Source organism: Equus przewalskii, chromosome 12 (genome assembly GCF_037783145.1).
Source record: "Equus przewalskii isolate Varuska chromosome 12, EquPr2, whole genome shotgun sequence".
Lineage (NCBI taxonomy): Eukaryota > Metazoa > Chordata > Mammalia > Perissodactyla > Equidae > Equus > Equus przewalskii.
Window position 1 is genome coordinate 42390205 of NC_091842.1, and position 12775 is coordinate 42402979.

The following is a 12775-nucleotide window of genomic DNA, read 5'->3' on the forward strand; positions in this document are numbered from 1 at the left end:
GCTCCCCCAAGGGCCCCTGGGTTACCACCAGGATGGCCCAGTGCTGCTGGCTGGTAGGGGGAGCTTGGCGTGGCCTCAGCCTGTCACTCACCTCCCCAAAACCTGAGGCTGGCTGAGGTTGGGGTCTGAGTGTGGCCTTGACCCTGAATCTCCAAAATGTGAGCCTTTTTCTGGTTGGAGGCAGCATCAATTTCATCAAGTTCTCACGAATATCTTTGACTCAGGAAAGGTTAAGAAGCCCTCAGTGAGGGACACTTGCCCCCCGCCCCATGTAAAGCAATAACCCCTGTCTGGGACAGGCCCTGGCAGGCCGGTCTGCTGTGCTGTTCCACCGCCCAGAGTCGGGGCAGGGAGGGGGACACGGCTGCACTTGCCCACATGGCGCACAGAACCAGGAGCTGAGTTGTGGGGGCCCATCTGGTGAGTGTCCCCCTCCAGGCGCTGAGCTGCCTTCCATGTCTCTCCCCCGTCAACCACAGCTCCACCAGTCCTTGGTTGCCCTGTCTGTCTTGCCGGGAACCCCCAGTTCTGCCCTCGCTGAGGCCTTGCAGCCCCTCGGCCCCTGGATTGGTCTGGGAGGATTTGCATTGACCGAGGTCAAACCTGCAGAAGCCAGAGCTGCTCTGCCCTGGCCCATGGCGGGCAAGCGGGCATGCCCCTGTCCCCGCACCAGCTCAGTCCAACCCTCCCCAGCTGTCCAGGGGCAAGCCCCCTTCCTCCACCGTGTGTCCCACGTGTTTTCATGACAACAGAGCTCAACCAGTCAGCTTCAGTGTCGGCCATGGCTGGGCCATGGACGCGAGGGTGGACCATCGCTGTGGCTGTGGACTGGAGAGGGGTCCTTGACAAGAAAGCGGCCATCAACACATGGTGTCCTGAGGCCCTGTTGTGTCCGCTCTGTCATTCAGATGTCCTTGAGTCCCAGGAAGGGCGAGAGGATGGACTCTGTCTAGAGATGGGTGACCAAGGCCAGGAAGGGTGGGCCCGGGCCGGGGCTCTGTGCCTGCCCCCTCCTCCTGAGGGTCTTGCCTGAGTCTCGCTCACCTGTGCATTGGCTTCAGGGCGGCAGGTGTGGAGAGAGCAGGCCGGTCCTGGGCCCCGTCAGGGTCTTGGGTGCTGTGAAGCCCACCCACCCGTGCTGTTTGCCCTTCCCCGGGCCTGCGCTTGGACTCCACCTCCACCTTCACCATCCACTGCGCACCCTTAAACCTTCTGCTGGCTGTGGGCTCCCTCCCACCCCTCCCAGCCCCGCCCATCTGGCACCCTCTGCTACAGCTCACTGGAGCCCTTTCTGAGCCAACAAGCCCCAGAATGGGGCTCCAGCCCCTGGACCCTTCTCCACTACCCGCAGCTGGTTCTGGCTTCTGTCTCCACACACACCTTGCCCCTGGGCGAGACCAACTGGGGCTCGGTCCTGTGATGAGTTGGCTGGGGGTTGGGCTGGGCAGTGTAAGACCAAGTCCAGGGGGCTGGCTGGGGGCCCTGAGCCCGTCCCGTTGGATGTGCAACCCCTGTGGACCTGTGTTCCAGGCTCCCTCTGGCTCCTGGGTCCCTCTGGCCTCAGCAGTAGCCTCGCCAGCAGTCTCTGGGCCCCCAGGGGCCTGCCTCAGCCTTGGCCTCCTCCCTGGGGCTCGAGGCTCGAGGCTTGCCTTCTGGCAGCCCCGCTGCTCCGCATTTGATCTCTTTAGCAGGTGGGCTGGGCCTGGGCCAGGAAGTGGGACGTGGCCTCCCCCAGCTCACGGGGGCCTTGACCAGGTGTTGCTGATCCCAGAAGCATTTGGACAGGCCAGGAGCCTTCACAGAAATGGAGGAAGGGTGGCCTGGGGCACTCACTGCCCTGCAACACCCTGGATGGTCAGTTCTTGAAGTGAGGCTGCGTTGTGGCCTTGCTCAGAAGCCCTGGTCTTGAGACATCTGGGAAGGCCTCACTGAGGGGCCGGTGCTGACAGTCTGGGGGCGCAGGCCAAGAGAAGAGCAGGTGCAAGTCACAGGTGTGTGGCAGTTTGCACAGGGTTGGAGAGCGCTTAGCGTGGTGAAGTCCCAGAGTCCTGCCAGGTGGGGACGCAAGGTCTGGGGCAGTGGAGCCATGCTGGGGCCTTTGAAGAGTCTTGGGAGGGCACTGTGTGAGCGAGTCCATGAGTTCAACAGGCTAATGAGGGTGTGGAGGAGGGCTTGGCAGGCAGGGGTCTAAAGTGGATTGAGACTCTTGTGGTCTGAAGTGGATGGAGAGCTTGGCTCTGCCCCCTGCGGCTGGGGAGTGCCCTGCTCTTCCTCCCCTTGCCCTCGTCCATTATTTTGTCACTAGACTGAGCCTGGCCTCCAGCCCCTAGGGCAAGCCTGACCTGAAGTCCTTCTCTTAGCAGAGGCTACAAGGACACTGTTCCTGCCTCTACCAGAGGGTCAGGCAGGGCATGGAGTGGCCTGGGACACGTCCCAGGGACAGGGACTTCTCACATTGGACATGCGTGAAACACACACATGAAAACACTCAACAGTGGATGCAGGAGTGGTCACTGTCTGGCCACACCTGACCCAACCCTCTGAGGGGATCCCGGCATGGGCCCACTGGCAGCGCCGCCTGCTCCCTCGGCAGTCAGGAGTGGCTCGGGGGTGGCGGTGTCTAAAGGGGCTGGTTGCCATGGCTACCATAGGGTTCCGAGGCCGTCATCTGGTCCCTGCCTCAGCCAATCGGCGGTGGGAGCCCGAGCTGCAGCCTGGAGTCACGCTTCTTCCTCCCAGCCACACAGTGGCCAAGAGCAGGGACCCGCTTCCTGGAGTGGCTGAAAGTGCTCAGACGGACGGCCAAGCCCATCATGGCGGACCGAGGGATGGCGGGGCGCGAGCAGGCACACGGAGCCAGGCAGGTGAGGTAAGCCGAGGGGGTGGATGGACAGACGGACGGACAGGTGGACAGGTGGACATGCCCTCTGCTGCCCATTGTTCTCGTGGCCGAGGCGCTGCCCTCAGCCCACCCCGCCCTGCGCGCCCTCCCTTGCACGCACACGCACACGCACACACCCACACCCGGACCCCCACCCTGGGACCCTCTCCCCAAATGTCCCAGGGAAGGGTCATGGGAGAGACAAAGGAAGCAGCACGAGGCAGAACGAACCCCACCGCGCCGCGTCCCGAAGCTGGCGCTCACAGCTCACGTCAGATTTCACATGGAGGCGGCATCAAAGACCCCCAACTGGCTGGGCCCTCGGCAGGACGGCCACCGGCCCTTCTCCCGGCCACCGCTCCCAGGGCTAGGCGACAGGTCACGTCAACTCAGTGCGGTTTAAGGAGCATTTTTTCGAGAAGAGAAAAAAGAAGCGAAAAAAAGGGAAAAAATGTCCACCTATGACGGGAGCAGCCAGCCCAAGATGGATCAGAAGCGCCAAATCCCATTACTCGGGACTTCAGAGGACAGGCCTGGAAAAGCAGCTGCGATTACGAGCTTGCAAATGGAGGGTCCTTTGGAGATCAAAGAGTGACACGTTTGTGTGTGTGTGTGTGTGTGCGCGCGCGCGCGTGCGCGTGTGCGAGTGCACGCGTGTGTGCAGGAACGCGCACTGTGGGGCGACGGCAGTGGGGCTGTGCGCCGCAGCGTGGTGGAGCCTGCCATGTCACCTGCCCACCACGGCCACCGCCACCCTCCATGTTGCTTGTGTCCTTGCTGCTGTGTGCAATGTGTGGATGCGCCGAGGGGGCTGGTCTGGGTGCCGGTGAGGCCCGGGCCCCACCACCCACACCTGGCCTCAGGCAGTGGGCCCTCTAGAAGGTGGTCCTGGCTGGACCTCGTCTGCCCACCTGGGCCTCCACCTTCTCCTGGAGTCGGTCCCGTGCCAAGTTTGGCCCAGATGGGCCTGGCAGGAGCTGAGGGGGCAGGCCCGGCTGCGGGCAGAGCCGGCGTGAGGACAGCCGGTGGCTGCCTGTAACCACCCCTTCTGCTGTCCTGCCCGCAGAGGCCGAGAGCTCCCAGATGGCCTGGCGAGCGTGTCCTGGAGGTTCAAAGCCTCCGTCAGCGGGATTGTTAGGTTATTAGGTAAACTCTGAGAAGCAAATCTTTTAATCCACTGTGGCTAATCCAGTGCACTTTTGTGTGCCACGCAGACCCTGCAGCAACAAAGGGCCCAGGGACCCCGGCATACATAATCACACACTCAGACCTTGGCCCCGGTGGCCGCAGGGCTCCTAGGCAGCCAAGAGAGACATCGTGGGGCGGCAGAGTGGAGGGCGGGTGGGGCAGAGCTGGAGGGCGTGGGCTGTGGGCGGGGCAGCTGGCCCGCCTCCCGTTATGAAGCCCCCCCGAGCTGCAGTGAGGGGGTAGCCCCTGGTCCCCGTGACCGTGCAGGCCTGCGGGGGCTGAACGAGGTGCGTCCGGTCCGGTGGTAGGAGAAACATGAGCTCCCAGCCCCAGGAGAGGCCTTCGGGGATGGAGTGGTCAGACGGGGAAGGGCATTCCTGGTGAGGGAACAGCAAGGACAAAGCAAAAGTCCGCCTGGCGTGAGGGTCAGTGCAGCAGGAGGGCAGGCATGCCTGAGTCCAGGGGGGAGGTGGTCTGAGCCTACCCGGAGGGTGGGCTTCCGCTGCTGCTTCCAGAGGCCAGAGCCCCCCCGTCAGGCACACGACCCCTCCTCTCAGACACTACTGTTCCTGGGGTCCGGGGAGGCCAGCAGGCCCTTCCCTCTGCTCATGAGGGGTCTGAGACACTTGACAGGGCCACAGCCAGCATAGGCTCCAGCCTGCACCCTAGGCCATTCTCGGAGGGTCACTCACGGGCCTCTGAGCCCAGCAGGGTCGGGTCAGCACCCTCACTCTGCTGGGGAGGGTACTCTGGTGTACCCAGGGCCACCAGCTGGCCAGAGACACAGTAGACGCTCAAGTCTCCACGGAGGCGAAGGCTGGGCAGCGCTGGCCACACCCCCAGGTCCCTGAGGCTCCCAAGTTGGCGAGGAGCCTGGTTGGGGGTGGGTGGGCTGCTCTCCCCTCCTCCTTCCTAGGCCCGCCGGTGGGGGCCATCTGGGACCTCAAACCCTCAATGCCACCCCTTTCGCCCTGACCCTACTCAACCATCTCCTGGAACCCTGCACAAATCCCTGGGGTCAGAATCCTCCAGAAAGGCAGTGTGGGAAGGTGTCCCTGCTGTGCCCCTCAGCCTGGGTGACAGGACCCCCATCAGGACATGAGGTGAGACCCGAGTTGGGCTGTGGAGGGCACCCTGGGATGGAGTGTACTGCCCTGGGGGCCACATCTGCCGCCATGCCGCTGTTGTCCTGTCTGCCCGGGGTGGGACCCTCGACTCACGGGAGCCATTGGGGCTGTGGGGGCTGTATCAGGTCTGCTGGGTGAGTTGTCCATGCAGGGGACACAGGATGAGCATGGCACTGGCCGGCTGGGCTGGGACCCTGCACTGAGAGTGAGTGGGAACCAGCACAATACACAGTGACCACACTGGCCTTTTGTGAGAGGATGCCAAGTACCCGTGGTGGGGGGACCTCCTCCCCTGTGAAAGGGGAGAGCATGGAAGGTGTGGCAAGCCCTGAAAGCAGCTGACAATGACTCTTAGGAGCAGGGATTCAGACCAGGACGACATACAGCTGCAGGATAGAAGCTGACAGTCACGCCAGGTGTCATGCACTGAGCGGTGGGCACTGGGCTGACACTGGAGCTGGCGTGTTTGAGGCAAAGCCCTGGTCTCATCCCCCTACCTTCCCAGATTGGCCATGAGAACCCTGTCACGCCTAGGGCATCTGCTTGAGGCAGCTTCAGCCGAAGGGCTGGCCAGAGAACTCCAGATAGCAAGAGGGATGCAAGATGCCAGCCTGGACGACACACCTGCCCCAGGTGTGAAAGGCAAGAGGAGCCGAACACAGGAGGAAAGAGGCAGGGGGACCTGCCTGAGGCAGAGTCAGGACCCAGGGAGCCCCAGCCCAGGGTGCCCACGGGGAGCCGGGCTGGCCCAGGAAGCTCAAGGCGGCACCGTCTTGCTGGTCCTGGGCCCGACTTGGGGCGACTGCAACAGTTTCAGGACAGGGCCCGCCACCCTGCCCCACACTGCCCAACTAGTCAGTTCTGTCGACCCCAGGCCTCACCCCCCGCCCCCCCCCCCACTCGCTCCAGCAGATTAATTTATACTGACGTGGAGGTAGAGACTGTGCCTGCTGCAGAGCTTTGGGGTTTCCCTGTGATTGGAAAGGCAACATTGTTGCAGCACTTCCCCCTGAAGGCACAAAGGAGAGAAGGGAGCCTGACCCTACTTTCCAGCAACAACTGCTGTCAATGCTCCAGGACAGTTCTTTAGTCTTCTTGACTCTGTGCCCACATTTCCTGTGTTCACGAAAGTGGGCACCGTGCATGCACCGTCTCCTAATCTTCTTGGTGATACATCTCTCCACCTCGGTGTGGTGTCACCGCATCCTCTTTTGGGCCTGCGATGGGGGCAGAAACAACACACGGCCCTCCCCCGAGCTCAGAACGGATGGAAAAAGGACACTGAGGGACCAGACGGAGCCCAGGGGGCTGGGCTGATGGCCAGTGTGGCTGGGGCTGCACCTCGGAAGGGAAGTCCACTCCTGTGGTTGGAATTGGACGAGCCAGGCCTCACCTGCCTGCCCACCCCACCTCCAGAAGCCCTGTCCTCCCCTCCCAGGGAGACGATGGGGATCTGCCAGTGTCGCATCTCTGCAGCTGCCCCTCTGGGGCTGGTGTTCACCGTCGCGCATCGGGCCCAGCATGCCTCCTCACTGCATCCTCGGCGATTTCTACGCATCGCTTTTCAGAGCTGGTCTCCTCAGCCAGGAGGATGAACGCGTGTGAGGCTTCAAAGCTGACTTTATTTTAAAGTATTCCTTTTTTTGTCTAAGTTGAAGAAAATAATTTCATTTCTGCTCTTAAGTTTTTCGCTTAGTTCCTGGAAAGCCTGCACATATGTCATCAACAGTTAATCAGATTGAAGCCTCAGTGGCCAACTCTGGCTCCAGCGAAGGGGAGTTGCATTTTAAAGGACCTTAAAAGAAAGGAGGCTGCTCCATCTCGGAACTCGCCTGTTTGGACTCCCTCGGCTCTGCCTCTGGTCTCAGCTCTGGGAGGCTGACGCAGTCCCCACCAGGTCACCCCTGCTTCATCACAGGCCTGCAGTGCTGCCCTTCCCGCCTCCCTCTCTTCAGAGGCTTCCCTGAGCTCCCTCATCCAGCCCACCCCTCCCCCTGCTCGGACAGTGTCGCCTCCATGCCCACGGCCGTACCCACCGGGGCAGGGCTGCCGCAGTGCCTCCAGGCTTTCTGATTCCCTTCCTGTCCCTGCAGGGCGGGGGCCCTGAAGAGCTGGAAGCCCAAGGGCCCTGTTCTGGCCCCAGGGCCTGGGGGCACCTGCCGCCATGGGCCAGGAGGAGGATGGACATGGACGCAACCCTGGGACGCAGCAGCAGCTCTGCAGAACCAAGGCAAGCATTGGGGGCCCGTGTCTGGGAGTGGGGAGGCAGCTTGAGAGCCAATGTCCAGGAGGTCCTGCTGTCTGTCCAGCCCACCCAGGACTCCACACTCCACAGAGACCACACTGTGCCATGAGGGCCACCACTCTGCCTCCTCTGAGGCTCTGAGGCTTAACAAGTTGGGGGAGGAGCTGCGAGGGCGTCCCCCATGCCCAGCACTGCAAGGCCTGGGGCCATTCTAGCCGGATGCGGGCGAGAGTGACACTGCTGCCAGGACCCCAGTGGGGTCAGTGTGGGTTCAGCAGTGCAGCTCCTGTGATGTGCTGTCCTAACCCATGGCCTCCGCCCCTGCCAAGCCGGCCCCGAGGCATGATGATGACCCTAGGAGGGGGCCTGGGCCCTTGGCAGGCTGGGGATGCTTCCCTGGTCCTCATTCCTCACTGCTCCTCTTTCCTACAAAACCCTGGGCAGTGGATGGTATGTCGAGTCCTCGGAGAGGCAGGATGCCAGTGGCTGGGGGCTGGGATGCCTCTGTACCCACTCCCCCCAGGCAAGCACCACCAATCGGCAGCTGGGTGGGAGGTTGGCTGGTGGCTCAAGGAACACTGAGCCAGGACTTCTGTCCTTGCTTGGGAGCTGTGAAGGATGAGAGTGGGCAGGGAGGGTGAGCAGTGTCCAGGAGAAGATGCGGTGGCATTAGAGGTGACCTGGGGGATTCGGGGGGGCAGGGTAGTGGAAGGATGAAGGTGGGCAAGTGACCAGATACACCCAGGGAGGGTGGTGTGGAGGAGATGTCAGGGAGGGGCCCTGACGGGCTATGGGAACCAGAGAGCAGATCAGATGGGGGCTGTTGGGGAAGGTGTGGGATGGACGAGGCGCTGGGGAGCCCTGGGCTAGGAGGTTAGGTCTCTCTGTGGCCTGAGCTGTACCCTCCTCGTCTATAGAATGGGGGTATAGCCCTTCCCTGGAGGCTGCTGGTAGCATTTCTTGAGGTGCCAGGCCTGGCATGGCTCTGCAGAGGACAGGGTCCTGGGTGGTGGCAGAAGTGATTCCTTAGGGGCAATAATCAATTCCTGGTGCTCACATCCATCCCTTGGGGAGGAGTTGGTGGTGGGTGGGAAACATGGAGTCGGCCACCTGGGCTTGTGCATAGGACAAGGGCTGCTATGGTGACAGTGGGGGGTGTGGGGAGTGCAGGGGATGGGGAGGGCAGTGGGTGCAGGGATCAGCACATCCAGAAGCCCTTGCTCTCAGGCTGGCCTGGGCGAGTGGGACCCACAGCCTGTGGTGGGAAGGGGAGCCCTGTCCAGAACCTGGATGGTGCCTGGGAGAAATCGAGGCAGATGGGCCCAGCTGGGGTGAGGCCTCAGCCAGTCTCAGCCACAGCTCTTTGGCAGTGGGGTTACTGCCTAAGTGACAGCCAGCATTTATGGGATGTCTCCTGCCCACTGTGTGCCTTGGCCCTCTCTGAGTCCAGACTGCCTGGGGACTCAGGGAGTGCAGAGCCCTGGCCCATCTTCTCAGGGTCCTGGCCAGCTAGGGGGCAGCCGGCATGGAGAAGGTGGAGACTGGGGCTGGTGGTCACCAGGGGCTCAGGTACCGGTCAGCCTGGCTCTGCCCTCCAACCACCCAACTCCTGGACACTTGCTTCCTTCAGTCCGCGGGCAGTTGGTGGCCGTCCTCCTGCAAAGGTCCTCCTGTCCAGGGTGGCGGGCAGGGAGCCCCGAGGTCTCCAGTCCGTCTGGCCACCACGTCCGCCCGGGCACCAGCTGCTCGCCCCGAGCGGGTGGGAGGCCGGCTGGGCGCGGGCCGACCTTGGGAGGTGGACACCGGTGTGGGCGGCAGAAATGGGCTGCCTCCTAGCGTGTGCCCACATGAGGGGCACCGGGCTAGTTGGGTGCCAGGCCGGTCCTCTCGGTGGCCGGGGTCCTTCAGGGAACCTCGCGGGGACGTCTCCCCACGCCGCGTTCCGGGACGCCATAGCCCAGGTGGACGAGCGTAGCGTCCCGCCGCCCGTCCAGGGTCCCTTCGACGGCATCCTCGCCGCGCGGCGCGACCACGGCCCCGCCCCACGTCAGTGCATCTCGTCTCGCCCGCTCGCTCCGCCCGCCTCGCGCCGCAGGCCCGCCGGGACGCTCTGGCCCCGCCTCCGCGCCCTGGCCCCGCCCCCCTCAGGCTCCGCCCTCCCCGGCGCTCCGGCTCCGCTCCCGCTCTCGGCCCCGTCCACACGCTTGGCCCCGCCTCCGCGGCAGAGGCTCCGCCCACACGTTCCCCGCCTTGTTTCCGCAGTCTGGTTCGGTCTCGCGTTCTCGGCGCCGCCCCACGTCCCGGCCCCGCCCCGCGCTCCCGGCCCCGCCCCACAGTCTCAGTTCCGCCCCACATCCCGGCCCCGCCCCCACGCTTGCGGCCCCGCCCCCGCTCTCCGCCACGCCCCACGCCCTTGGCGCGCCCCACGTTCCGGCCCCGCCCCACGCTTGCGGCCCCGCCCCGCGCCCGGCCCCGCCCCCGCACTTCCGGGCGGCGCCGGCGGGGGCGCTCCGGCCTGGGCTTGTGCGTCGGGTCCGGCTCCCCGCTCGGGGAAGCGATCGCGGCTGCTGCCGCCGCCGCAGGACCGGCCGGAGTCGGGCCGGACCGCGTCCCCGGGACCAGGCCAGGGAGAGCGGCGGCCGGCCTCGGCGGCGCCCCGCGGCCTGCCCCGCGCCCGCCTCCGGGCCGCCGCGCCGCCGCCGCGATGGGGGCCGCCCCGGGCCGCGCCCCCGCCCCGTCCCGCCCGCCGCGCCGCCGCTGAGCGCATGGGCCGCGCCGTGCCGCGCCGCTCCGGGAGCCGGGCCCGGGGCCCCGCCGCCGCGCGCGGGTGAGTGCGGGCTGGCGCGCGTTCCCGAGGGCGCGGGCCTGTGCGGCCCCATTGTAGGCCGCGTAGGCCGGGCGGGCGGGACCCGGAAGAGGGGCTCGGGGGGTGCGGGCCGGGAGGGGGTGCGGGCTCCGCGGGTGTGCGGGGAGGCTGTGCGGACCGGGCCGGGCGTGGGGAGGGTGTGCGGGCTCCGAGGCTGTGCGGGGAGGCTGTGCGGGCCGGGAGGGTGAGGGGAGTCTGTGCAGGCTCCGAGGGTGTGCGGGGAGGCTGTGCGGGGCCGGGAGGGTGAGGGGAGGGTGTGCGGGCCAGGGCGGTCGAGGGGAGGGTTTGCAGGCTCCAAGGCTGTGCGGGGGAGGCGAGGGGAGCCTGTGCGGCCCGGGAGTGTGCGAGGGGAGGGTGCAAGAGCAGGCATGCCGGAGTGCCCAGGCTGTGCGTGTGGGGTCCAAGGCGGTGGGGGCAGGTGTGTCAGAGGGGGCATGCTAGCGGGGGATGGAGAGTGCAAGGACTCTTGACACTGGCCTGTGTGAACGGGGAAGACTGCGGGGCTTGGTTCAGAAAGTGCAGACTCTTGGTCTAGGGGAGTGGAAGGGTGTAAGGAAGACCCAGGTTTCTGAGCAGGGGTGGGGGGTGATCCTGGAGGAGCCTGGAGTTGGAAGCTGGTGTGTTTGATTGGATGGTGCCAGGTGTGCTGTGCTCCTCCTGCTTGGGGCATGTTTTGGGATGTGGGTGGGGTGCAGAGTGGCTGCTGGGGCCAGACATTGTGGCAGGGATCCTGGAGAGAGGCAGTGCGGTGGAGCGTCCCTTCCCCCTCCCCAGCAAAGAGTGGGAGTGAGTGAGTCTGAAACCCAAGGAGGGCACTCCCTCTGAGGGCAGAGGTGCCCTGGGCTGGATCCAGCTGTGGGTGGCTTGTCCGAGTGGCTTTGCTCTCTCAGACTGACGCCTTGCCCCTAGAACTCTCTCTCGGGCGTGGACCTTAGATTCTACCCCCACCGCGTATTTTGGAATTCAGACCCCGCAGAACTAGAGCTGCACAGCCAGGGCAGTGAAACTTTTAGCTGGGCACTGAGGACAGTAGAGAATGATATGTCAGTTCTCTGGGGATTTTTCTCAGTCCATCTCTAAGGGAATTTATAGAGTTCTTATGGTGCATCTTGACTACTCCTTTTTGCTTGCGTTTATGTTCTTTGTTCTTTAGGAAGAATCTCAGGGGTATTTGGACCCACAGGCTCTGTTTTGGAGAACACATACACTCTAAACTTGACCTCCCAAGATGATCGGCAATATCTGGGTTTCAGTTTTAAGAACTATTCAGGGACAAGGATGGGAGAGCATGCAAAACACAATGTTTCTGTTTGATTTTTGGCAGGTGTTGATGTTTCTTGGATTTCTAGTTTCAGAAAAGCTAAGTGGACCTTTTTGGGTTATATTAGTCATTGAGAACTTACGTGCTGGGGGAATGGATTACATGTAAAACAGCAGACCTGACCCTTCAAGAGTTTAATTAGTGGACGGTTTGGAAGATGTCAGAGTCATTCTCTGTTACTTCCATACTCCACATAAATCAAAAGTCTGAAAGTTGTATTTAAGTAAAATAAATAAATACATGCACATCTATAGCATTGAGCTGGCTGCCGTGGTACCCAGGAGGGATGCCTTGGTGACTAGATGGGATTTTAAATGCGGTATCAGAGTTGTAGATTCCTTTTATGGAAGCCCTTTATTGATGGTGGTTACTGGCTGTTGGCCAGATTCAGTGCTTGTGGGCATTTGACTCTAGCCTGAGTTAGTGTGACTGCATTCTGCGTGGTCTGCACATGTGCGTCCACTAACTGCTCGGTGTGCCTCTCTGTGGGGACCCAGAGACTGCGGGAACTGGAGCACATCTCAGTGCTGTCCATACCTTGGAGAGGTGCCCATGTGCTTCCAGGGACAGGAAAGGTCTTCTGTCAGTTGACAGCCAAAAATAGATGTGAATGGTAAGGAATGCTTCTTTTGGGCAATGAAAAATAGTCTAAAATGATTAGAGGGACTTGTTCACACATGAATTAAAATGGTAGCCTTTTAAGACAGCCATGGTTTTGTACTCAAGGGCTAGGTCATGAATTTGCTGCTGTCTATAGCACGATAGTTCAGCATCTGTAAAGAGAGAACATTCGGCATCGATGACAAGTGTTGTTTTCCTTTATGTCAATGAATTAAATATTTGTTGGTGTGTCTTAGTTGCAAGACTTTGTGCTGGCTGCTGTGATGCTGCAGAAAGCGTCTGAATCAGCCTGCTACAGATCATTTACATAGGACACATAGCGCCTTAGGAGGAAGTGGCAGTGGCTCTTACTTAGCTATCCGTTTGCAAACAGTGACTTGGTTCTTTCTTGAGGCTAGTGACACAGGGTGTCTCCAAGGGTGAGGCTCAGGGGCCAGGTGCGGGCCTTCTCTCCTAGGCCGGCGTCCCGGACACAAGGATGTTAGACATCCAATCCAGGAGCTGGTGTGGGTGCTTGTTCTGTGTT

The 12775-nt window shown here is 62.5% G+C and overlaps 1 protein-coding gene across 4 annotated transcripts in view; it reads left to right on the forward strand.

The window, feature by feature from the left end:
* The first annotated feature begins 4502 nt into the window (after window positions 1–4502).
* The window catches only part of AXIN1 (axin 1), a 57287-nt gene continuing 49014 nt past the window's right edge, over window positions 4503–12775 (forward strand). For 2 of the 4 annotated variants that reach the window (XM_008539666.2, XM_070567234.1), the window contains exon 1: window positions 4503–7426. In XM_008539666.2, coding sequence (XP_008537888.1) covers window positions 7361–7426 — 66 coding nt within the window. In that variant the 5' untranslated portion in view covers window positions 4503–7360. Of the gene's footprint in view, window positions 7427–10130; window positions 10269–12775 lie in introns of those variants that run through there. The other 2 variants (XM_070567235.1, XM_070567236.1) reach the window with 1 other exon arrangement.